The following is a 25,850-nucleotide window of genomic DNA, read 5'->3' on the forward strand; positions in this document are numbered from 1 at the left end:
GTAAAAATTACAAAGGAAGGGAAACCGGTGGCACAAATACTCTAAAAAATACCCTTGATTCAGCAGAGTCATAGCTGAGGGCACGTCTCGCGCTCTGAAACACTTGTGTACGAGCGCGATACAAATAAAATATCATTTCATATCACCTTACTCAAACACCATCCGTGGCTTCGTAATTCAGGTTTTAAACCAGAAACTCGGGCAACACTTATGAACATGCTGATAGAAGACTGTCCTCAATGCTTTAGAGACCACAAAGAAAGAACACAAAACTTTTAAAAACACAAGAACAACTATCCAACTAACCCTTTATCCACCAGGGCCGCTTTAATACCTGGTGTTCGTTTTGGAACCAAGTGTTCCCAAGAGCCTCAGTCTGGTTTTGGGTCCCCTTCATCCTCATGCTACAATCTTCAAAGACCATCTTCCTCTTTTCAAATGAGCCAACAAAGAGGTTTGAAAAGGGGTAAAGGGTAGGGTAGAACTGCAGTCTCTCGAAGGCTCTGCTGCCCCCTCCAACAAATGACATTCCAGTTCAGGTCCCCTCCCATGCTTCCCCCGTAGGGGGTCTCATAACTCCTTTCACCCATGCATGGGAGGGCATAACATCGGACCAGTGGATGTTAACAGTGGATTGACTTCTAGAGGTTAACAATGGTATTTATTCAATATACTTCCTTCTCCCCAAAAAAGGATCTAACCATGCGCCCTGTCTTAGACCTGCGTCCTGCAGACACATATGTCAAACAACAAGAATTCAGGATGACCAAGCTGCAGGAAAGTAATCCCCTTTTAATACAAAGTTGATTACATGGCAACATTGGACATGAAAGATGCATACTTTCATATTTCAATGTTGCCAGCGCACAAAAGATACCTAAGGTTCAAAGTGGGAAAATCACACTACCAATTGAAGGTGTTACCCTTCAGCATAGCCTCAGCACCAAGAGTGTTTACAAAAGTACTCTGTGGTAGAACCACACTTGCACTGCCAGTCCTTTCCAGTGTGACCTTACCTAGACGAGTGGCTGATAACAGGGGACACTGCCCAAATGTGTCTACAAAGCATTCACCAGATAGATGGTCAATCTACATTTTCAATTAGGCTTCTCAATAAGCGAGAAAAAATCCAGTTTTTTGCCCAGTCAAGTAAACTATTCTTGGGGTGCTAATTTAAACACAAGATGCCCTAGTCTTCCCTTCCAATGAGAGGGACCAAAACATGCTGTTTCAAATCCCACATTATGTAGCGAGTTCAGTAACGTGCGAAAGGCCATGCGCCTTCTGGAAATTATGGCTTCCTGTATTTACTGTGTACCACACGACAGTTTGTGCATGCATCCTATTCAAGAGTGCTTGGTGAAACAATGGTTGCAAGCAAGGGTCTATGGGACGATTTAGTGGTTGTTTCAAATTCCCTCGTTCTATCACTGCAGTGGTGGACAATAGAAAACCTTTTGAAGGGCAAGTCTTTCACCACTCCCTGCAGTCGAGGCAACGGTTAAAAACGTATGCAACGCTGTCAGGGTGGAGAGCACATTCTATCCATCAAACTTCACACAGGGTATGGACACAAGCTCTAGCAAACAAACATATCAACCTTTTAGAACTGTTAGCGATGTTCAAAGCTCCTCAAGCTTTCAAACAAATACTACTAGGGAAGAAAGTTCTCATACGGACCGCACCACACCCATGTTCTACATAAACAAGCTGGGAGGAGCAGACTCTCCAGGGCTGTCCAAACTAGCCCAGAACATTTGGTTATGGACTCTGAAACACTTGTTTCTCGTATCACATGTTCCAGGGGAACACAATTCTCTGGCAGATGTGCTAAGCCGAAGCATAGAACTACTGTCGGAACACAAGGGGCAATTGCATGCAGATGTCCTGCACAATGTCTTCTCAAACTGGGGTTTCCCAGAAATGCTACTCTTTGCGACCAAAGACAACGCACAATGCCAAGACTATGCATCAGATATCTGCAGACAGAATCCAAAGGAAATGCAATGTGGATGAACTGGGAAGGGAAATTTGCGTACGCTGTACCTTCTAACAACCCACCACATTCTCCAGGTACTGCTCACTAGTCTATACAAAGCATCTGATTCTAAGCTGATCCACAAGTCTCAAAAGGCAAACATTACCAAAATCGTATTTCTAATGCTTGTATCTGCTTAGATTTTGCGCCCACCCTTCCTCCCCGCTTGGAGTTGAAGGTACATAGGCAACCAACGCCTTTTCTTTACTTCCTGTACTCATGCATACACTTCATGCTTCCCGTGACAGAAATAAAACAATCTTAGGGACCTCGACGTGTGATGGACCATGTGTTACGCTCACCTGGACCCCACAGGGGTGTCGATCGGACCCGGACAGCTGCAGTCTCCTTCAACGTGATGCGTAGTGCAGAGATGACTGTCTGGACTGGCCCGCCTAGTCTTGTCTGCTGGACCCGAAGAAGTATTTTCCTGCAAGTGGAGACAGGGATTAACCACCTGTGGGTTTTAGTGATGGCCTCCCAACTGTTCTCGCTCTCCCCCACTAATCACCTCCGATATCCCCTTAGTAACCTCACCTTATGTTCGTAAAAGATGAGCTCTCCATCCTGCGTGTCTTGCAGGGGCGCGTAGATACCATTTACTTCACTGGTTTGATGGTGTTGGGAGAGTTTCGGTAAGAATTGACTCTGAAGTCCCTGGCGGGATTGGTAAGTATCAAGTTCAAAGAGTTCAATGTGCCCGATGTTCACTCTTGTCCCCTTCCTTCCTTAAGTTGCTACTGAGTTCGTGAGAAGGTCTCGTAGCTGCTGCTGGCGTTCAGGTAAGAGTCTGTGTTACTCAACGCTGTCCAGTAACTATTGCATGCGTTAACGTGTTGTTTTTCTCCCTCTTTACCGATGCGGCATATGAAAATGTGGAGAGTTATGGAATAATTCCGCCGGTGGTAAGTCTATGGTGGTAAGAGGTTGTATTTGTTGATTCCCTTGGCTCACCTTGTTTTTTCTTGTGTCCCCTAGGTGCTGGATTAGGGCGAAGAAATGATGGCGACAGTGCCAGATCGAAAGATGCTGTGAGAACTGGCGAGTGTGGCGCCGTGCTGGAGCTGGCGAAGCGACGCGTGCAGGACTGATGTAATTTCCAGGTCCGGAGATGAAATGGTTCCGGAATTAGGTGAGGAATTTGAAATAAGTTCGTTTTCTAACGTTGTCCTTTTTTTCTTTATTCTAGGAGCTCCGGATTCGAGGCGGGCGTGGCAGAAGACGGGATGCTGGCTGCAGGCACGCGGGCGTTGCAGACGACTGGATGCTGGCTGCAGGCACAGTGAGCGTCACGCTGCTGGATGCAGAATAACGCGAAGCATGTCCTGCTGTTCGAGTGTGGTTTAAATAGCCTCCAAAGTAGTTCCAGGTAAGAAGTTCCCTAGAGCCACACCCGAGTAAAAAATAGTCCCTGTAACAAAATAGTCCCATCCAGCCCTCATGTAGGCTTGGACTCTTTTGCAGCATGGTCTGCATCAGGTAAGTAAATAAAGTCTGAGTCTGGCGCCTATGGCGCCAGGACTGATCCCAGACAGCCCCTAGCCGGGGCTGCTGAGGTTTAAACAAATGTCTGGATGCCTGCACCCAGAGCTGAGGGCCTTGGTCCTGATGCCCGGGGGTAGGCATCATGACACCATGTGTACAGTACCCTTCACACTAGGGATAGTATTACAAATGCGCCCAGTCGAAGTCCCTTTTCGAACTTCTAAAATCAGGCTATGCAATGCTCCACATCGACCACCAGATGTCAGTTTATGCAAAGCATGAGAATCTAAGCAGATGCAAGCATCAGATATACAATTATGGTAAGTAATGTATACCATACTTACTGTCTAAATGGAATTACTTGTGGTGTTCTGTGCGGATTTATTGTAGCCGTAGCCCACTCTCACACCTTTCCTGTGACTAAGACTTGCCACTCTGCTTCTTTACATTAATTGGGTTTGGCTAGCCCTCCGTGTCTCCCTATTCACCATAGTAGGGTGGCCTCCCCTCACCTGATACCAAATATCTCAATAGGCATTACTTTATCCCACTTTTGGGTGAGAACCAAGCTGTGTCACAAGCAAATCGCTGCATGGACTTCATCCAACTACACCTCTCAGCATTGCAGAGACTGACAGTCTTCCTGATCGCAGATACTAGAGGTGATTGTGGTGGAACGCTGGCCCTCATCCTCTGGTTCTTTTCTCAGGATTAAATCGAGGGCAGTCAGGGTGCGGAGATCTGAACTGTGGAGGCTCTCTTCTACCGGGTCAAACCGTAAATTCCAAACTAACCAATCTATTACTGTATACTCAAAGAAAGTAGAAAATAGTGATAGTAAAAACAAATCATGCTAAAAGGAGTGCATCCCAAAGTATACCTTAGTCAGAAAAGAAACAAGTACATACAGATCCAACCTATCTACACCAGGCATCAGGATTCTATCAAAAGTCCACGCCTGAATTCATCCTCTCAGTGCATTACTTGCTTTTCATCCTCATCAGGCTGGATGACTTCTTGGGGGCAAGCTGGTTATCAGTTACTAAAGTGTTGGGCTCTGATGTGCCACAAAAGAGTGTACCCGGCCATCCGCTACCACTCTGAAGGTTGCCGGATATGACTTGAGATTCTTCTTCCATGCTATCTCCTCTGCTTTGGAAACCTATTTTAATTTCTCCACCACATCTTGGCCTGGTTCCCTGAATAGCATAATCGTGTGGCTGCTCAGCAGAGTTCACCCACTTCTTCACTGGAAATCTTAGGAATTTCACTATGAACTGGCAAGATTGCTGACCTATTGGTGGTTTTGGTCACAGTGATCTGTGAGCCCTTTAAATCTCTGGGCACTGTCTTGGGTCCAAGTTGAGTAGCTTAAACATGTAATTTTATCTCGTTCAGCATTTTCAGGAAAGCTAGCAAAGCAAATGGTATTTCTCTGGGAAAAGTGTACCTGCTCAGACTGTTTGCTAGCAAGTTTCTCATTGTGATGTTGTAACTACCTATTCTGCTGAACCATCACATCAGTGTCTCAGCTAAATTGTTTTACCTGTTCTTCCAGACTATTGCCTTTAGATAGAAGTGCCAGTTATCTTTCAGCTCAGCTGAAAAATTTGGTTTCAATATCAGCTATGTCTGTGGTAATCCCAGTGAGCATTTCAAGATCCTATTAACTGCAAAGCTTTGCTCTGGTATCTGCTGTACTATACTTAAGAGTGAGGACCAAGCCTGGTGCTCACTTCTGATGACCCGGCAGAGCCAGGTGAGTCTAAAGGCCTCAAGAACACTGTGTGGCAGTCACATTAGACCAGTTAGTTGAGGAGGACCAAGGGACTGCCGGGGCAGATGTAGCCACATTCTAGGTGATGCAGCCTCTGGAAAGGATATATTGTGGATTGTGGCACGATGGAGTAAGGAGGTTGACAAGAAGTTATCATTTTGGCTATAGACTTTTGTTAAAATAAAAAGCACCCCTCTCTCTATTTCTAGAGGGGGTTTTCCCTACCTCAACACAGAATAACGTGGGTGATCGTCAGGGTGTAAGTCAAAAGAATCCAATATACCGTCCTCTGTTCAAACCAACTACTAACAAATAAACCAAGAAGAAAAGGGTTCAACGAACTTCAGATCCTAGACACCAGGAGAATGTCTCCCTTCTCCTGGTGAAGCAATCCAGTCTTGGGTTGACTTAACAACATGCAATAGAGTCTGATTTACCAAATATGCTTAAACCAGGAGAAAGGCTGTCTTCTCCTGGACTATCTGGAAGAGCTCTGGAGACTGTTTGTTGATAGTCCTGTGGACTAGTCTTTAGAAGTCCATTCACTTCCTCCCAAGGGTTTGCAAACAACCGAGTTTTGACTTGATCAACTCTTCTTCTTATTGCTGGTGCTTTGTCAGGACTTTTTATATCACGACTAGTGGAGAGATTGCTCCCGGACAGTTCTCGGTTCTCATATGTTCAGTTTCCCACTGTGATGAGGGAGTTCACGCCCAGAGCACTCTTGAGATGTGTGGTTTCTTGTGACACCACTGTGATGAGGGAGATTACTCCTAAGGAATACCCTGGACCCCACCCGGCTTTCCCGCAACTCCTGTAACCTGTATCTTCACTGGGGAGTGCAACCAGTTCTTCCCGGGGGTCTCAGGTCACTGTTGGTTCTACATGCGCTCAGCAGGTCTACCTGCTTTCCGCCTCTTTGGTCTGTGCGGGTCCGCAGAGCTGTTGCTGCAGTCTCAGCGTGTTTTATAGACAACGCGGTCCACTTCAGAGAGGCCACACCACTGATGGATTCTTCTGCTTCTGCAGCGAGTCGGGTTCCTTCCAGCTCACATAATTACTTCCGGCCTCTTCTTCAGATACCGACTGTCTTTCAATACTTCAGGCAGCGTGGGTTTGAATTTCCTGGGCCCAGCAGGAAGTACGACAGCTTCCCTCGCTGTTCTTCCTGCTCCCGAACACCCTTAGTCCTTCCTCTGTCTTTACTTTATAGTGCTGGGCCTGCCCCAGAGTAGTGTCAATATTTGTTGTCAAAGCCTTTGATGTTATCTTCATGCCTCCCAGTGGCCACCTCGTCACAGTTTTTGGGTAGTCCTTTCTACTGTTCGGTATGTTTCTTTGGTTCTTCTTCGTCTCAGTCCTATCTGGTCTTGCAGATGCAATATACTTCACAATAACACACAGTAGTAGTTTCAGGTTGGGAGGGGGAAGGTGTCAACAGGGCCATAGTTTCTGAGAACAAGGGTTTAGGTAGGTCTTTCACAGGATGGGTGTCCTTATCCCCATGAGAAGAGTCTCTCCCTATGAGGCCCGCCCGCTTTTTACCACCCCTAGGGGAACTATTGGGCAGCTGCCTTACCTCCCTAGCCTCATAGGGAAGAGCTCCACTGTGGGGAGAAGTGACGAGATCCTGTGAATCTTCAGATACCTTTCCCCTAATGTATTTGGCTCCCCCATCTTCCTCTAAGGGAAAATGAGATATGAAGTCTACATTCCCCTGTTCTTTACCCTTCATGTCAGTCAAAAAAATAAAAGGGTTGGAGGTCTAAGAACCAACGCATTATGCAGGGATTATTATCTTTCCTCAAGCTAAGCCATGTCAAGGGAGAATGGTTGGTAACCAATTAAATTTATGGCCAGTTAGATAATACTGTAAATATACTACAGCCCACTTGATGGCAAGGGCTTCCAGCTCGATAGTGGCATAGTTTTCCCCCCCTAGGAAAGAGCTTCCTCCTGACATATAGAACCGGATGTTCTAACCCATCATATTCTTGGGAACAATCCACTCCAAGACCCACCTTTGACGCATCTGTCTGTATTATAAATTCCTTGTTGAAATTGGGAACTTCCAATCCAGGTTCGCCACAGAAGATGTTTCAAGGTGGCTAAACTGGCTTGGTCTTTTTTTCCCAATGCAATTTCTGGGGCTCAGCATTTTTCAACTTATCCGTTAGACAAGATGTTATTGTAGCATATCTAGGGCTAAATCGTCTTTACTACCATGTAAATCGCAAAAATGCCTGGAGATTTCTCTTCATTTTAGGGGGAGGTGTTTTTTGGACAGCCTTGGTGTTCTCTAGTTGGGGTTGTACTAGGACATTCCCCACAAAGAACCCAAGCTACTTTACAGCCGACTGAGCCAGATGACAACTTTTAGGGTTGGCTGTTAGTCCGGCTTGTCTCGGGGCTCTTACGGTCTCATACAAGTGGAAAAGGTGTTCCTCCCAGGTTTTACTGTGGGTCAGCATATCATCCAGGTATGTGCCACAGAAGTGTGAAAAGGGTCGCAATAGCTTGTCCATCAGCCTTTGAAATGTTGCCGGGGGCCCCATGATGTCCGAAAGGGAGGACTTTAAATTAAAAAGATCCCCGGGAAGTGGGATCAGATGTTTTTTCTTTGTTGGAGGGGTTCAATGGAACATGCCAATAGCCCTTCATCAGATCAATTGTGGAGATCTAGAAAACTCGTCCCAGTTTGTCAATTAGATTGTCAGTCCTAGGCATAGGATAGTTGTCAAACTGGGTCAGCTTTCTAAAGTCAATACAGAACCTCCACGACTGATCTGGTTTGGGAACTAGGACGTTTGGCGAGGACCACAGGATTTCTGACTGCTCTATTCTACCACTTGCAACATTTTCTCCACTTCCTCACAGATTATTTCGTTTGTCAGCTCAGGCATCCTATAGGGCTTCAAATTTCCCAGGAGGGATGCAAATGCAACGCATAAAATCCCTGGCTCACTGTTAAAGACACCTGGAAATTGGTCTAACAATTCCTGGATGTCTTGTTGTTGAGATAATAAAATCGGGGGAGATAAAATTGTTTTATGGTGCCCCCTTCATTAGCAACGTAGCCATCAAAACCTGAAGGTTTCTACTGGATCCTCCCTCCACATCTTCAGGAGGATTATATGATAAACCTGGGTTTTTACTTTCTGATCGGTTTGGGCTACCCGATAACTGAATGGTCTGGTCTTTTCCAATACTTGGTATGGCCCATACCATTTTTAAAACATCTTGTGTTCCGATGTGGGCAAAAGAACAAGTGCCTTTTTGCCTGCAGAAAAGGAGTGAAGAACAGCCCTCTGATCGTACTGAGCCTTCTTGGTTTCCTGGGCTCGTCCCAGATGCTTCTTTACGAACTCTGTTACAACAGCCAAGTGTTCTTTCAGGCATTGTGTGCTTTGTGACATGGGAAGGGCAGCTTCTTCCCTCTCTGCCAAGGTTTTCCAGAGCATGTCTAAGACGTCTCTCGGATCATGTCCATAGAGCAATTCAAAAGCAGATAAACCTAAGGAAGCTTGGGGAGACATTTGGATGGCGAATAGAGCCCAGGGGATTGTGTCCCAATTGCGCCCATCAGCTTTAACCAGCTTTTTGAGGATGTTTTTCAAAGTCTAGTTAAAGCGTGCCACTAAACTGTCCATTTGCGGATGGTACACACAGGTGCATAAGGTCTTTTTATCTGGAGCAACTCTTTAACTTCTGCCATTAGCTTGGACATAAAAGTATTGCTGTGAGCCATCAAAATCTCCTTGGGGAAACCCCACCTGAGACAGGAAAGGAATTAAATCTGTTGGGAGGTGGTGTTTTTCAGGGGGAATGCCTTTGCATACCGTTTGAAGGCTCCAACGGACTCACAATATCCATACCAATTCTTGAGAAGAGCACCTCAGTTAGAGGGAGAGATTGTAATGGTGCTGCCAGTACTGAATGGGAAGCTGTCTTTTGGCCTTGGCACATGAACTGACAAAGTTCTTTTTTTTAAATTTTTTTATTAATTTATTTTCAAGATTTTCAATAATCAAAATATACAACACCAAAAGTTTAAAAGAGTATAAAGCATAACACACAGCATTTCATAGGTATGTAAACAAAAGCAATCCGAAGGATGTATAAATATTGAAACATATCGAATAATTCAAAACAAATTTTTTACCTTTCTCAAAACAAAACACCTAATCACAAACTAACATATCGAAGATTGTAACACAGAACAGTACAAAAACACAAAGACATCACACAGACTACATAAAACGGAACAAAAACAAAAAAGGGGAAATCCTCAACTAATGCACATATACATTATCAGGGAGTCGGATACACAGTCACCATATAAATCCATAAACGGTTTCCAAAGAGCTTGATACTTCTCTTCCTTTCCTTGTCTCACAAACATCACCCGCTCAAAGTTTGACAATACCAACAAATCATTAATCCAATTCTCCACTCTGGGCTTCTTCCACACCATCAGTATTTGTTTCACTGCAACCACAAGTGCTTTATCAACCCATTGTCCATATCGACGAGCAACCGCACAATGCCCCTTACCCGACAAAAGCAACACCTGCATAGGCATCCTGGGAAAACGTATAGACCAGATCGCCTGCAGCCTATCTAACATTCCCACCCAAAATTCTAACACCCGAGAACAATACCATAACATATGAATCAACGTTCCCTTCTCCTTCCCGCACCCCCAACACAAGTCATCATCAGCCAATCTTAACTTATACATACGCAATGGAGCCAATACAGATGTCCTAACACTTTCAAATGAATCAATCTCAACCTGAGATCCAACCTACTTCTATATCCTACAGCCCACATAGATTCCCACTCCTTTTCTGTAATATCACAACCCAACTCGTGTTTCCACCTCTCCGATGCTCTCCTGTCAGCATCAACATCCTTAGAACACACCGGCATCAAGCTAGTATAATTGCATACCATTCATGGCGATGACATAAGAATCTGACCACCTGCTGATACCACCTCCATCGGTCCTGTCAACATTGCCAATCTCTCACTTAATAGAGCTTTCAACTACACAAACCTATTCAGTTCCCTCCCTGCCAAACAAAACGTCCTCTGTAACTCCTCGAATGACAATATACGGCCATCACGCACCACATCCCTAATACATAAAATCCCCTTCGAGACCCAACTCCTCCAACAAAAGGGTTTATTGCCAAATTGCAAGCTTGGATTAAGCCAAATAGATGCTCCATAGTGTAAGTACAAGTTCCCCTGAAAGAGACTCAACCACCACACCAAAACCTCTTTAGTCACTGTAATAGTCGGAAGCCTACTATCCCTCTCGGGCAGATGTCCCATTGAGGTAATAGCATGCAACGGAAAACCATTCAATTTACACCTTTCAATTAGCACCCAAAGGGCTCTGGCCCACTCCCCACTGAAAAATAATACACTGCCTTTTTCAAAATAAACCCTTTACCGTAGCGTTCCAAATCTGGGTATCCAAAACCTCAGTTTTTAGTACTACGCATTAAAACAAACTTTGGAATCTTAGGTCTCTTTTTATCCCCCCGCAGAAAGTTTTGAAAAACACGATCTATACTAGCCAGCATCTTTTTCGAAAATTTCAAAGGCAAAGATTGCACAACATAAAGTACCTTTGGCAAAAGAGTCATCTTAATAGCGTTGACTTTAGCCCAAATCCCCATTGGTAATCCTTCCCACCTTCTAATATCCTTACTCAAGGTAGCCACCAATTTTGCTACATAGAATTCCACAATTATTTTGACATCCTTAGTCAGATAAACACCCAAATATTTCACATGAGTAGTCCATTTACAATGCCAATCCAAAACATAAGCACACACACAAGTACTAGCGATTGGAAACACCTCTGTTTTCTCCCAATTAATTTTATGTCCCGACAACTTACCCTATCAAAGATACTTTTCAGAACTACACTACCTCGCTCAGGATCCGCAAGAACCACCACCATGTCATCTGCATATGAAAGGACTTTAACTTCCATATGACCAAATTTCAGGCCCCTAATACCTCGTTCCCCACGTATATATGCCAACAACGGCTCCAAAGCAAGATTGAACAAGTAGGGTGACAACGGGCATCCCTGCATAGTCCCTCTAGTCAACCCAAAAGCTTCAGACAAATCACCATTTACTCAGATCCTATCTTTGGCACCACTCTGAAGACAACTGATTATCCGTAGAAATCCATTCCCAAACCCCATCTGCCTCATCGTAAACTGCAAAATTCTCCAACTCACTCTATCAAATGCTTTCTCCGCATCCATAAAAATCAATGCTGCATCCGACAGATCTTCCTGTTTCAAACTCATATCAATCAAAGTTCTAATATCATATCCAAATCTGTTCCGCAAAAACCCCACTTGGGATGTATGAATCAATTTCCCTATACATTTTTCGAACCTATTAGCCATGACCTTAGCAAATATCTTCACATCCACATTCAGTAATGAATGCTACAATTTTTCCGATCCTTCCCCTCTTTCGGTATCAAGGTAATCATTGCTTCACACATATCACCTTCATGTCTAAACATATTAAACAACCTACATAAGGTAGGAGCCAAAAAAGTTTAAAATATCCTGTAAAATTCCACAGGAATACCATCCATTCCTGGAGATTTACCTACTCCTAGCTGCTTAATAGCCAGTAAAATCTCATGCACCTCAATATCCATTTCTAAATCCCTGCTTTCCTCCAACGATAATTTAGGAAGATCCAAAATCACAAAGAAATCCTCCAATTCCACCTGAGACAGGAACACATCCTCTGAATACAATTTCTCATAAAATCCTTTAAAACATTTACAAATATCGACATTTTTCATCACCACAACGCCAGTCTCATAAACAAGACTTTGAGCAAAAGGTTTCTCCGTTATACCCTTCAACCTACTAGCAAGCAGCCTCCCACTCTTATCTCCACAATTCCCAGAATTTCTGCTTCGTATAAAAAAATACCCATCTCAGTCAATAAGTCATTCTTACTAGCCAACAAATTCCGAGCTTGTAACATCTCCTCTGTATCCTTAACCATACCCGATTGCGCATATATTTGTTGCAAATCAGACAGCCTATTTTCCATATATTTAAATTCACTCAAATGTTCAATTTTCAAGTGTGCAATTTTACTTATAAAATCCCCTCTTAAAACAGCCTTAAAACCATCCCACACCAACCTGAAGTCTGTCGACCCTTCATTCTCTTCAAAATACCTCTCCATGAACGTCTGGATGTTTTCACAAACCTTCCCATCATCCAAAACCCCTACTTTAAGACGCCACCTAATAATGAATGTGGTAATCTCCCGATCCATAACCACCTGCAAGTCCATAAGAGCATGGTCTGAGATCGCCCTTTCCCTAATGTTCATAGCAATTGTTTTATCCAAAAAATGTCAGACACCAAAATATAATCTATCCTAGAAAACGTATAGTGCACAGGAGAATAAAATGTATATTCCCTCGAAGGATAAACATCCCTCCAGATATCCACTAGACTGAACTTCTGCAAGAAGAAATCAAATTCCTTACAAATACCAAAATGAGTGCACCTACATGGACTAGTTTGGTCAATTTTATAATCCCTAACACAATTAAACCCCCCCCCCCCTAAAATAATCGTCTCTCCATGCATTTCACTGAGTAAACGTGAAGTGTCCTCGAAGAAGCACTTGCTCGGTGAACACGGTCCATATATACACCCCAATGTGATCTTCTTACCACAACACTGGATATCGACAAAAATCATCCGACCCTTGCATCCATCACCACTTTATCAACACTGAGCTGCAAACCTTTCCTAAATAGGATGCTGACCCCTCTCGATTTAGACAAATAACAATTACAAAACTGCCTACGAAATCTCTAAGTAAAAGATGATTATCCTCATCCACCAGATGAGTCTCTTTCAAGAACACAACATCCGCTCTGGCTCTTCACAGTCTCGCCATAACCTTCCTACGCTTACGCGGGCAATTCAAACCCTTAACATTCCAAGTCACCACTGACAGTGTACCCATCTCCCTATAGTAACCTACTCAAAAGACTAAACAATTTGAAACAGTATCGCGCAGTGCACTGCCACTGATTGAACTCCAAGTCAGCACTGAATTGAACAATGATATATATACCTAAAGTTCCAACAACCCAATCTACCACGATATTCAATTGAGGATGCCCAGCAACAAACAACTGACAAAGTTCTTAATGTTGGCATGAATCCCCGGCCAGTAGAAGTGAGGACGGATATGACTGAGTTTTTGTAATTGCCAAATATCCTGATGTTAAATTGGCATGGGTCATTTCTAGAACTATCAGTCTGTGGCAACAGGGAACCAACAGCTTTGTTCTGGACACTTCTTCAGGCATCATATTGCCTAGATATAAGAGCCCCTGTTTAAGAAAACAAAAGGTCCCCTTGTGTTCTTCCCTCAACTTCTATGATTTTTGAGAAAGCTTCTGCAGGATCCAGTTATTGCATTGTGCAAAGGCCAAATCCAGAATGATCTCCATTTCTTCATGTTCTGGTCTAGGTATTTTTTCGGTAGTTGAATCACCTTTTGTTTCTAAGGGTATTGATATTTCTGGGAGTTTTAGGTCTGCTTCCCCAAAACCCTTGGTGCCCCTCTCTGTGAGTTCCTGCTCTTGTACTTTGAGGGTTTTGGTAAAGACAGCACACTCCAAAATCCTATATGCAATTGTTTCATCTGTTACATGGTATGCTTGCTTCCTGTTATTAGAAACAGAGGTTCTGTGTCTCCCTGATAGTCGGGGTGTATCACACCTGCCATAACATCCAGGCCGTGTTTCCAAGCCAACCCTGACTTGGACACCAACAGGATGTAAGTATTTTTTGGGGAAGATGCAATTAAACCAGTGTGATAGTTGGCTTTCCCCTACCTGAATGGTGAAGTGACTACTGCTATGAAGATCAAAACCAATGGATTCGGTAGTGGCAACAGTTGGGCTGGAGCCTTTAGCACTCAATTTAAGAGATCCCTAATTTATATCAGTTCGGCAGGATCCCACTGTGGCACGATGGAGTAAGGAGGCTGACAAGATGGTATAATTTAGGCTATTGACTTTTATTCAAATAAAGAAAAGAACCTGCCTCTCCTTATTTCTAGAGGTTTTATTCCCTACCTCAACACAGAATACAAAAAAGGTAGCAGGCGCCCCTCTCTATAAAGAACATGGCATGATCAGCTGTTTTGTGTTTTTTTCCACTTTGAGAGTCTGCAGCCATCACTTTTTGCTCATTCTACTTTTCACAAAGGAGGAATATTCATTTGCATATCAGTCTTTGTCCCGCACACAAGGGCAGTCCAGCACCGAAATGCCAGGCAAACCTCCTTTGGAGGACATGCACGTTCTGTGTATGCTTTCCTATTTTTGGTGGGAGTATTTTTACTGCCTATTTTTTTGTGTCGGGGTGGAGGGAGGGTATTTGCCTATCTATTAGGAGCAAAATTGGCTGATACACCACTCATCTGTAGCGCTGTATATCCTGTACTACTTTGTGGACATTCTTTATTCTAAAGAATAATGTGTTACTCTGACAACTTTCTATTCTGGCCAGAAGAACAAGACCAGGGGAGTCTATGCTGTGAGGAATCTGAGAGCGTCCTCACTTCTTTCCCTAATATATCCTTCTTCCAGGTGGCCAGCCAGGGAAAGACTGTCTCCTTTGGATCCTGATCCTGGGGGTGGATATGTAAGGGAGGATCATCTCGGTGGGGGAGACTTGGGGAGTGGGCATGAGGCACCCTTGGGTGAGACCCGGTATCCTCATTTACCTTTTATAAGGAGTAAAATGTCACCCAGGCTTTTATATGGTATTATCATTCTCTTGCATATAATTCCAGAAAACACTCTCCCAATACACACCAGTCAGATACTGAGTCGAGGAAGAGACAACACAGTCCTACATCCTCTCTTTATTAAGTCAGACATATACAAACGCCACTCTGGTACCGGGATGAGGAAGAGGGATGTCCAGTACCAAAACTGTTATGCAGTAAAGCAACATTGCCTGCACCTGGGGCCCAGAAGATGGTATAAAGGGCCCGCTCAGGTGAGGCTAATGAGATTGCTTGCAGGAGAAGCCAGAGGTGAGACCAGGGAGATGCGTGTCCGAAGTGCCTAGGAGCTACAAAGTTGTTGCAGGGGAATCACATGCTGGCGGGAGTTTTCGAAAGGTCTTTGGTAGCAGAGCTGGTTTGCATACCTCCCAGAGTTGGAGAGCCTCTGTGTACAACTGAGGCAGCAGAGATCTTGGAACAGAGGCGCACCGAGCCAGGAGCAGCGACGGCCACAGAGAACATGCCAACTCGGAAAGGAGCAGCACCTAGAGACAGCGAACCCAGTGAAAGGAGTTTGAATGACTCTGGGACGCTGTGGGGTGCACTGCGTGGCTTCTGCAGGTTGGATCGCTCGCAAGTGAGTAAGGGACTGTTGAGGCAATGTGAATGCCTGTCCAGTTTGAAATAAAGATATTTGACAGTATTTTAACCTGAAGTCTAAGAAACTAAATAAAAGGGGTTTTGTGAATACCGAACTGTGAATAAGATTAAATTGATAAGGCCAAGAAAGGGCCAGGGAAACAGATGTTTGTTTTTTTTACTTGTGAAAACGCCTGTGAACAGGCTGCAAATTCCCAGCAGGAGAGTAAACTGGGAATTTGATGATAATTGATTCAATGTGACTGAAAGAAATGAAATGAAACCTTTTGTTTTGAATATTGAACCGAAAGAAAGCATGTGTGATTGAATACCAATTGGATTGAGAGCAGTTGGTGATATTCTCTCATACTGTGAACTGTGTAAACTGAAGAAAACCAGTATTGACAAGTGCCATAAGAATATAAAGAAATGTGTAAACTGAAAGAATAAGCAGTGGCAAAAGCTTTGAGAACATTTCAAAGTATAACAAGTGAATGGTGGCAAAACATGAATTGAGAAAGCTCGAAGAGGATAAATACAATACCACTGTGAAGCTGAAACCGTGGCAGTCTAACTGTGAAGAAGAAGCAAGAAAGATGTGTCGGTTGCGTGACCTGTAATGAGTGGACGGTGTGGTCCGACAACTGCGCCTAGACCGAATACACCCAGCTAATGGAAAAGCCACTTTATGATATTGATAAAAGGCAACGCCACCAGAAAAGCTGGAAGTGTCCCCATGAATTGTGTTTTGGAACATTGAGAGACTTGAAAGCTTGGGGAAGAGAATCCCTCTTTTTGGCAAAGTGAGCTATCCTGAATCTTGGGGAAGAGGAAAAACCCTTTTCCAACCAAGAGCTGGAAGAAGCTCTGAACTTTTAGTTGAACACTTCTTATTTTGATGCTGACATCCTTACACATTATATTCAAGTAGTTGTGAGGGAAAGTATAGGTTTTGGGCAGAGACATACATTTGCTTTGGACTTCCTGGCACAGACTATCATTAGTTTCAGTTAGGTTGGGAAATTCCACCCTAGAAAAGGGGAAGTTAGGCCTTTTTCCACCCTTCTTTTTATTTTAATAAACGTTTGTGACCCAAGCTTTACTCATTTGTCTGGGTCTATTTCCTGATGCCTTCACAATGCCCATATGTATATCACAACTGCTTTTCAGAATAGTTTGTGATAAAGGTAAAACAGATTAAATTACTTTCCGTGCCTCCTCGCTGCTATTTTGATAGCATGGGAATGGGCTGGCTGCACTCTCCAGAGAAGTGGATCGTCAGCATAAGGATCCAAACATCAACAATGTGATAAGTATCAAAATAAAAGGAATATCTTTAGGTAAGTCCGGAGTCCCATGGTGTTTGAGATGCCTAGGATAGGACACAGAGCTGACTTGTTTTCTATGTTAGTCCCTTTCGGAGGATTGAAAAAGTTTAAGAGGTATAGATGCTTCCTGGGGGGTGTTGAGCTGCTGTTGATGCTATGAGCTGGCTTAACTATCTTGCTCAGTGATTCTGTTTTCGGAAAGATGAAGGTTGAGTCTCGTATCTTGAGGTTCTTGTGCCAGCTTTATGGGCCTGTTCCAGCAGTGTTATATTTGTAGCTGCTGGCTTGACTGTTAGGGAGAATTCTCTCTTTAGGCTGAATTTCCTAACCTAGTGAGTCCCCCAGCGGCTTTGCTGGATTTCTGGAGTTTTTTTCTCCTGCTAAGAGTGAGACTCTTTTTCTCCCACTCTTGGACATGATTTATGGTGTTCCTTTGACTGTTAATGTGTTTTATGGGCTTTGAGGTCCTTTACTCCATAGAGTCTCATGTGTTTTTACTATGTGTTACACAGCACCCTCCGTGCAGTAGCACAGGGGTGTCATAGTGACACCCACCATAGACTCCATACCCTGGGACTGACTACTGTCTCCCAGGGCATGTAAAGTCACCATTGGCTTTACTAGTCCCAAATTATTAACAGAAACCAGTACAAACCATCATATTGTGGACGTACTGGTCGGGGCAATTCGATTGCCCCGGGGTCTGTTAGTCGAGGGGGCACGTCTCCGTCCCCCCTGATCGGGTTTTGGCTGGTGGCAGTGGATACTACTTTTCATATTCGACCGCGAATATATCCCTATGGGATTTTCCCATTGTTCGAGGCTACCAACTTTAATTATTTAATTCTCATAGCCTCGAACATACCGCCGGTTTATTTAATTAATATTAATTCGCCGGTTGGTATTTTTTGCCAGGACTCGATTCTAAAATGGCGTTTGTGTTCTCTTCTGTGACTCCAACCCAAGTCGAGCCCTTTGTTCCACTTTTTAGCGGGCTTCTCCACAGAAGCCTCCAAAAGTGGTGCCATTCTGTCTGGGTACCACAGGGGGTGTGGGAGGGGGTTTAGGCACCCTGGCTGAGTTACCTTTGTAACTCAAGTCGCACTCTTGTGTGATTGGCCCAAGTGGTGAGCATGTTTGATTGACAGCTAGGCTGAGTGAATGGGGGTGTGCTGCATAAAAGCAGGGCTTTGGGGACTGGAACTTCAGAGGTCGCCACAGGACCGGGGAATCCGATGAGGGAGAAGCTGAGCCGACCTACCACAACGACACCACCGGTGGAGCCCTGCGGAACTGACTCACCACTTCCCGACGACAGAGAAGATCTCCTGGCTGGAGAGGCTTCTTCCCCTGACTGGTCGGCACAACCAGTTTACCTTCTTCTCTTCGCACCCCAGGCCGTACTGTGGTTGAATTGCCTGTGCCAAGTACCCCGGCAACCGGATAGCCACTTACCACTGGACAGCGAACTAAAGGACCGCTCCTTTTACCTGAGAAACTCTGCGGCTGGTTTCTTCCCTGCCAACGGACTCTTGTCTTCCTCCCCGACGAGATCCTCTCTTCCCCCGGACGAAGCACCGACTTGCATCCGCTGCCAGGAACAACTGCCCCCGCTGGAGTATTCTCACCACTTTAAGGTACCGTGTCCGCCAGGCCTCCATTTCTAAAGATTGCTACAAGGTAATAATAACCCCTTAACCTTCTGGACTGGGCTGGCCGCCTTGACCCTCTAACTGGTCCCTTTCTTTTGGTCCAACTCTTTTTGAACCTTTACAAGACTCTTGTGCACTGCAACCGTGTGACCTTGGACACATTTCGTTTTGATCCTCTTAAAGTGGATCCGGCCTACTGAACTCTAAACTCACGGTTTTACTTTGCCTCCCTCTCTCGTTGTGTTCTTGAAAAAGTGTTGGGATCTGTTTCAATTTATTCTCTGCTTTTCTCTCCCTTTTAAAACGAATTATTAGAGTGCCATCTGCGTTAAGCGCTCACCGCTGTCTGAAAATAAGTGGGGCTTTACTTAAGACTTGTCTAATATTCTGCTAAGGGAGTGTATATCTTTTAGTGACCGTGTTTTTGAATTGCTTACTATTAGTGCCTGTGTGTTTTTCTAGATGTGGTTTTAAATAAATAATTATATCTCTTTTACACCAAGCTCTGGTCAATGTTTACTTGTTCTACTGTGTTCTTTTGATCTGTTGTGAATACTCTGTATACTGCCCAACTCTTCTTGGGGGAAGTCTGACTGCTCCGTCACAGCTACCAAGTGAATCTGTGTGGTACAGACTGCTACCAAGTGGGTTTACTGCCAAACACCTGTAGTCTTAAATCTTTTGTAGTGGTCCCAGAGGGAACTGCACAGGTTTCTGCCTAACATTGACTCTCCTCAATTGGCCGGTTCAACTGTACGGAGATAGCTCAGGGGCTGTGTTGCGGTGTGGAAGTTGCAGGTTTGATGACGGCACAAAACTGTCTCCAAGTCCTTTGAGCAACAGCAGTTGCCAAAAGTAATGCTTTTGGGTTTTAGGGGCTCAGATTCTCCTCCAAAGAATCACAATTCATTAGAGCTCCATTCTGCTTTCTTCCCCTGCAGGCTAAAGGTAACTGGAGCACCTCCAGGCACACTGTCTTTCTCTGTGTCCCTAAAGGTCTTGATTCCAAGTTGTAGGCAAGCTCCAAATACTTGCAGCTGACGTCCCTTATGTTCTCCAGGAACAATAGGGAAATGGTCTCTCCCTCTGAGCAGCTAAAGTCATCTCTATGGAAGGGGACTTTGAACTGTCCACCATTCCAATAGCTAACCAAAGGAGAAAGGGTTTCAACTTCAGGTAAATCCTGGCAGGGGATTTGGTGGCTTCCAAGCCTCGTGATCATAATCTAAGAGGGACCTCTCCGAATGGCATGGCCCACCTCTTTTGCAGCAATACCAAGCACTTTGCTGCTGGGGTAGTTGGTCAGGGCAGAAATTAAGCATGCTTGGAATTTCCAAAATTGTGTAAGGCATCGTCCCTGGTCCAGGACCTCATTGGCATTCTTTGCTACGCCCAAGTTCTGCCCCCCTAGAGAACAAAGGAATCGGACAGCAGTCATTAAACCCTTGTGGAATTGGCCACCGCTCTCAAGGTCCCAATTGTCTGTTGTGGGTCCAGTCTTGCCTAATAAGTCTCCCATTCACATGTGGAAGAAGTGGGATAATTTTTCTCTTGGAGAATAAGAGTGTACCACGAGGTGGGCTCCTGCGAGCTGGTGAAAATCTGTGAAAAATCTGCAGGATGTTGACCCCTTCACAGTAGCTGCGCTCCAACCACAGATTGACAATTGGAGCTTTGAAATAGCAAAGAATTGGGCCATAACTGTAGTTATGTACATATTACAGAAAAATCCTTTGGACATAATAAGAAGCTTTACATGTATAGCTCTCCGGCATCCAGGTTGAGACTGTTAGGACACTTGCCACCATATACAAAAGGACAACATGAAATGCCATTGTACTTTTTTACCATGGGCCTGCAAGTTTAAAATAACCGCTATTTTGCTTATGCACAGTTTTAGGACTAGTGGTTGTTGGGATTCATAATATACTTTCTCTGTTTAGTACATTGGGTGCTACTGAATTCAGGGGTGTAACTTGACAACTATGGAGTATGAATTCCCTTTCCTGAACAGGTAAACATGGTAAGGAAAGTACTTTGACAAGCTTTTGAACATGCCATGTGTATGTTTAGCCATTGTTTGGGACTTCCTTGAAGGTGGCCAGGTTGCCTAAAACCGCTAGTGGGTCAGTAGACTATATGATATGATTTGGTATTTATAACACGCTTTTACACAAGTGTTTCTAGACGCCACAAGACAAGGAGGAGAAAACGAAGGATGACAGAAAAACGATCTTACTAGGTCTTGTGACATTCAGATTGTGCAAGTGCAGGGGAAGTGCAGTCAAGGCAGCAGGGCTCCGTGTAAGTGCGAGGATGGCAGAGGACTACACAGGTGCAGTCCCAGACCGAAGTGCTGGGTAGGCCAGAAGGCAGTGAGGGCATTGTGACTGCTCAAGGGGTGTGTGTGTGTGTGTGTAGTACCCTGTGTGACTCAGAGGGCAACCATGCCACCAGTCGGGACGAACACACAGGTAAATAAGCAGGGGAAGAGGGAGAGAAAAGTAAAAAGAGAAGAAGGGTTTGAACAGCTTCCAGAACTTCAGGTGATCCGGCTCAAGTCTGAAGGGGCAGGGAGGCCGTTCCAGAGTGAGGCACCTGCAGAGGAGATAGATCTTCCACCCTCTCTGTTTGGAAAAGCATCTGACCTCAAGGTTTGAGCTAGCTGAGCGGAGGGCTCTAGAAGGAAGGTATTTACAAAGAGAATGTTGCATATAGAGAGGACCACGGCCCCAGAAAGCCTTGTGGATGATGCAGAGGATCTCAAACTTGATTCTCGCGGCCACAGGGGAGAGAGTTCAGAGCTGGAGAGATGTGGTCCCTGGGTTTGAGGCCAAGGATAGACGGCAGAAGGTAGTAGTTATGTGTGCCATCATATGGATGTAGAATGCATTTACTCTGGCTATAGGTCAGTAGACCCACTTAAGTAAACTTCTAACACCACAGTGTGCTCATAGAATTCATAAAGCCGTGGAGGCTTTTCCTAGCAGATGAAGATCAGTTAGAGCTGCCCAGTATTCTTGTCTACTCCACTGGCCTCTTGCTACCACTGGGTGAGCTCTGGACAGCTTTGGGATTGTCTATTTGCTGAGATATGGGAAGGTTAGTATAAGGACTATTCCTTCTAACAAGCTGTTCGTTATGTTTAGTTTGTGAGACATGTGGGAACATTCAGAGTGCTTTTAAAATTGTGATGGGTTGGGCAGGGTGGAGGTATGAGATGGGATTGCATAATTTGTACTAGTTAACTTTGCTACACTGAGTCCTACCTTTTCATGTTGCTGTCCTGCGGTTTGTATCGGACTGATGGGATATTGCTTGGGTAACAGAAACGGGATGGGACTGATGGGATATTGCTTGGGAAACGGAAACGGGATGTTCTCCTTGACTCACCAGGTAGAAATATACTGAAGTCAACCATGGTGCTACTTTTTAGGTCTGATTAGAGTGATTTAGCACTCTGACAGAGCTCCTCAAGGGACAGCTCCTCTGTGATGCTGATGTACTGCATCATGGTGAAAGCACTGCTTTAGTGAGATCCATTTTGTTGAAATGAATGGAACTGTATCAAGTTGGGAAGAACGCTGTTGGATGTTTCTTTTAATAGCTTGTTTTTTCTGTGTTGCCTGATACAGTGATAAGTTGTTAACATGGGTACTACATTACATCGTGTTTATTTTTGTTGTGATCATTGTTATTACTACTACTGATGACTGTGGCCACCGCTGTCCACGTGGTTTAAGAATATATCCGTGATGGATTGGGAGACTTGTAGTTGCCGTTTGGATAGCACAGCGAATTGAGTGCCTGCCTCTGATATGTGTGCAGCCTGCTGTGGCAGGTTCGAATCCCGGGAAGGTCAACTCCGCCTTTCATCACTCCGAGGGCGATGAATTGAGAACCACTCTGTGATATAATAATGCCATCTGTTATTTCAGAGCTCTGAGACCCAAGCAGTGTAGCGCTATATAAGCAATAGATAATATTATATTGTAAACGTTTAAGATGACCACAATCCGAAATACCCACTATAACAAACGCAAAGAAAGCCAATATACCAGGCTTTGAAAATGCAGAGTGTAAGATTGTTTTTGTAAAGCGCTCTGTGTCACCCCCCTCAGGACAATAAAGATGTCTGATCTATTTACAATGCCAGACTTAACACCTTTGTCAACGCTTATTTTTGTATGTATATTTGATGGGATCGCTTAAATCGTTATACATAATGTTTATGTGGTCAAAATTTGTATTCTGACTGTTTATGCTCTGGTCTTCCACAGGAAGTTAGTGCTTTCGGAGAAGGGGGCGAAGGTGACTACTTGGATGACTGGACTGTCCTTTGTAATGAAGATTATTGGGAAAGGGACGCTGATGTCCGCTTCAGGCATACTGCCACAGATGTATTCCTGTCTGTCACTGGGGAGCAGTATGGACGCCCCATCAGTGGGCAAAGGGAAGTTCATGGCATGGCCTACTCCAACCAGAACAACTACTGGAAAGCTATGGAAGGAATCTTCATGAAACCCAGTGAGATGCAGAGGACAGACAGCAATCACTCCGAGCTATGATGAGCCCCAAGTGCACTTGTTATTTTTCCGACACTCCCTGCCACCTTACCACACAGTGTTTGTTACCCACCAGTATGAGAGACTGAGCATTGGGATTGGTCTTGCAAGAGGGCACAAAGCTTTCTGTCCCAGTTCATCAGAAGAATATGAGTCAATGCTTTTTAGAACTGTTTTTATGAGCTATATTTTATATTTCGTACACAGTCGCCTAGAAAACTGAATGGCTGGAAACATATCGCATATTCTTTCTTTTCAAAATCAGCATTGTTCCAGGATGCTCTTAAACAACTGGTGCTGTGGACTATATTGTAACAAATCAAATTGGCCTCTTTGGCACCCCACCGTGCTCCTTCCTGTGGAAGGTATTCATGTTTTAAGATTTGCCTTGAAAGGAGAAACAAGATCATGTTGCTCAGGGCTGGTGCTCTTTCTGTCCCTAATCTCCGCTGTCTCGCCCCTCACCCCCCATCCCGTTCTCTTGCTCTGCAGTTTACTGAATCGATTTGCCAAGTGTGAATGTCTGATTTGGTTCGTTCTGGGTGAATTGAAATCCAGGATTGCTGCTGTGCAACAGTTGTGTGTGTGCATTACTTGGGCTAGGAAACCTCTTTTGTGGATCAATCTAATCTGTCCAGTGTTCCTCGAAATGCGTTGCTTCTGCCCTGCCCCCCCAGTGCTGACTAGTCTCTTAGCGCTGTGGTTGTCGCATTGAACGGCACTACATAAACTCTGAGGTCATTACTCGGATTCCAAGGTTAGAGTTTGATTTTGATACAAATATCACACCCCTGCTACATTTTAGCTGGAAGAGCATCTCGCTTCATACTTGACATTGCTAAAGTGGGAAGAAGTAGATCAATGGCTGCAGTCTATCTCTTCTCAAGGATCTAAAACAATTGCACCCAGAACGAAGTGAAGGCATCCTGCCCAATTCAGGATGTATTTTGGTTATCTACGTGGGCAGGACATTCGCTGGCATTGTCATTGTGCTTTTTGAGGTTGTAAAAGCATGATGAGAGACAGATTAGTAGCAGACCTCCTGACACAAAATATCCTAATATGGTCTGCAGCCACTTTATTGCATCTCCTACCTCTCCATTGTACCATACCATCATTGATGACTACCTCCACGAGGCAGTCTTGCATTTGCAGGAGGTGAAGTTCACTTCAAATGGGAGCTCAGTGTGTGAAAGAAGCTTTGATGAGAGGTTTGTGCGAGTGTGTTAAGAACCAATTTTTTTAATGAATAAAAATGGTGTAGGTGGAAGGCTGGTGTTTTTGAATTTCTTTTTTTAGTTCCCGCATGAATACAATGTTTGTGAATGGATGATGTGGTTGTTAGCCCCTACCAAAATCTAAGTAGCATGCCTTCTGTCTGATGCAAGGGATTTCAGCAAACTGTACCCTTCTTCCCAGCATAGCCGACCGTGTGTTTCTCAGCTGGGCAGAGGGTGGGTTTTGGGGTTCGAATTGAATACCAGGTTATACGAGAGATGCAGGTAGTGCAATTTTTAGAGCATAAATGTGTACAAGTATATAATAGATATAGCATGGACATATATAAGGTTGGTATTATGATAGCTGTTTAAAACAAGCTTAATTGGAATGAGGCAGTGCAGGGTTAGATTACACTGACAGTAGTTTAGAGCTCTGGATGTCACTGGAAGGTAACAGAAAAGCCATGCCTCATTTGATAATGGACCACCTCTCCCATGGTGGGGTGCGAGAGAACATGGCTCGCCTGCCAAATCATCTGTAGTGGGAGTATGGAAGATAAGCTAGCAATGGCATTGCATATCCTGCCCCTTCCTCCTCTGGCCTCATATGTTCCTTAGTACCAGAGGTGTTGCTGGGGAGGGGGCGGGGGGCTGAAGGGGCTATAGCCCCAGGCCTTTTGGTTGTAGCTCTGGATAGAAGCTCAGAGGCTACAACCAAAAGGCTAGCTGGCCCGGAGTCCTGACAGTCACAACATTTAGTGTAGCCCCAGATTTTTTCCAGAGCTAGCAACACCCCTGATTAGGACAACATACATTCATTTTGACATTTGTTTAGCGCCTTTCACCAAAATGATGGTCCCAACGTGCTCTTGGTTGAATGCCCTCGGAGGGACCAGAGTCCAAATTTGGGGAAACTGGGAGGCACTATTTTGCATGTGTACATTTCAGCCATTAAAGTTTTCTGAAGGTAGCCACGACCCTGCTAATCAACCATGTGTAAATGGTGTGTGGATGGGCACACCAGAGGTATACTATGAACTTAAAGAGCTAGAGATTATATGAGAAGCTGCAGTTCGAATGTTTGTCATTAAAGGTAGCTTCATTCTTATGGCAGAGGTGTTGTGCAATAGTGTATGTGTTAAATGGGAGTGCAGGGTTTGTGGAATGAGCCTGTGGCTTCCGCTGCGTTACAAAGGTGCGGTGTGCGGGAGGAGAAAATGGGTTAGCTGTAAAAACGACAATGTTTACATCCTTTGTTCCATCTATGTACCTTACACAATTAGGCTAAATGAAATAGCTGACTAACACAAATGGGCTAA

The 25,850-nt window shown here is 44.4% G+C and overlaps 1 protein-coding gene across 2 annotated transcripts in view; it reads left to right on the forward strand.

Annotated features, from left to right (window-relative positions):
* The window catches only part of SDF2 (stromal cell derived factor 2), a 147,945-nt gene extending 123,364 nt beyond the window's left edge, over positions 1-24,581 (forward strand). For both annotated transcript variants that reach the window (XM_069615331.1, XM_069615332.1), the window contains exon 4: positions 23,027-24,581. In XM_069615331.1, the coding sequence (XP_069471432.1) occupies positions 23,027-23,314 (288 nt within the window). In that variant the 3' untranslated portion in view covers positions 23,315-24,581. The remainder of the gene's footprint in view (positions 1-23,026) is intronic.
* The last annotated feature ends 1,269 nt before the right edge of the window (positions 24,582-25,850 follow it).

The sequence above is a fragment of the Ambystoma mexicanum genome, chromosome 9, assembly GCF_040938575.1.
Source record: "Ambystoma mexicanum isolate Mex_15411 chromosome 9, UKY_AmexF1_1, whole genome shotgun sequence".
NCBI lineage: Eukaryota > Metazoa > Chordata > Amphibia > Caudata > Ambystomatidae > Ambystoma > Ambystoma mexicanum.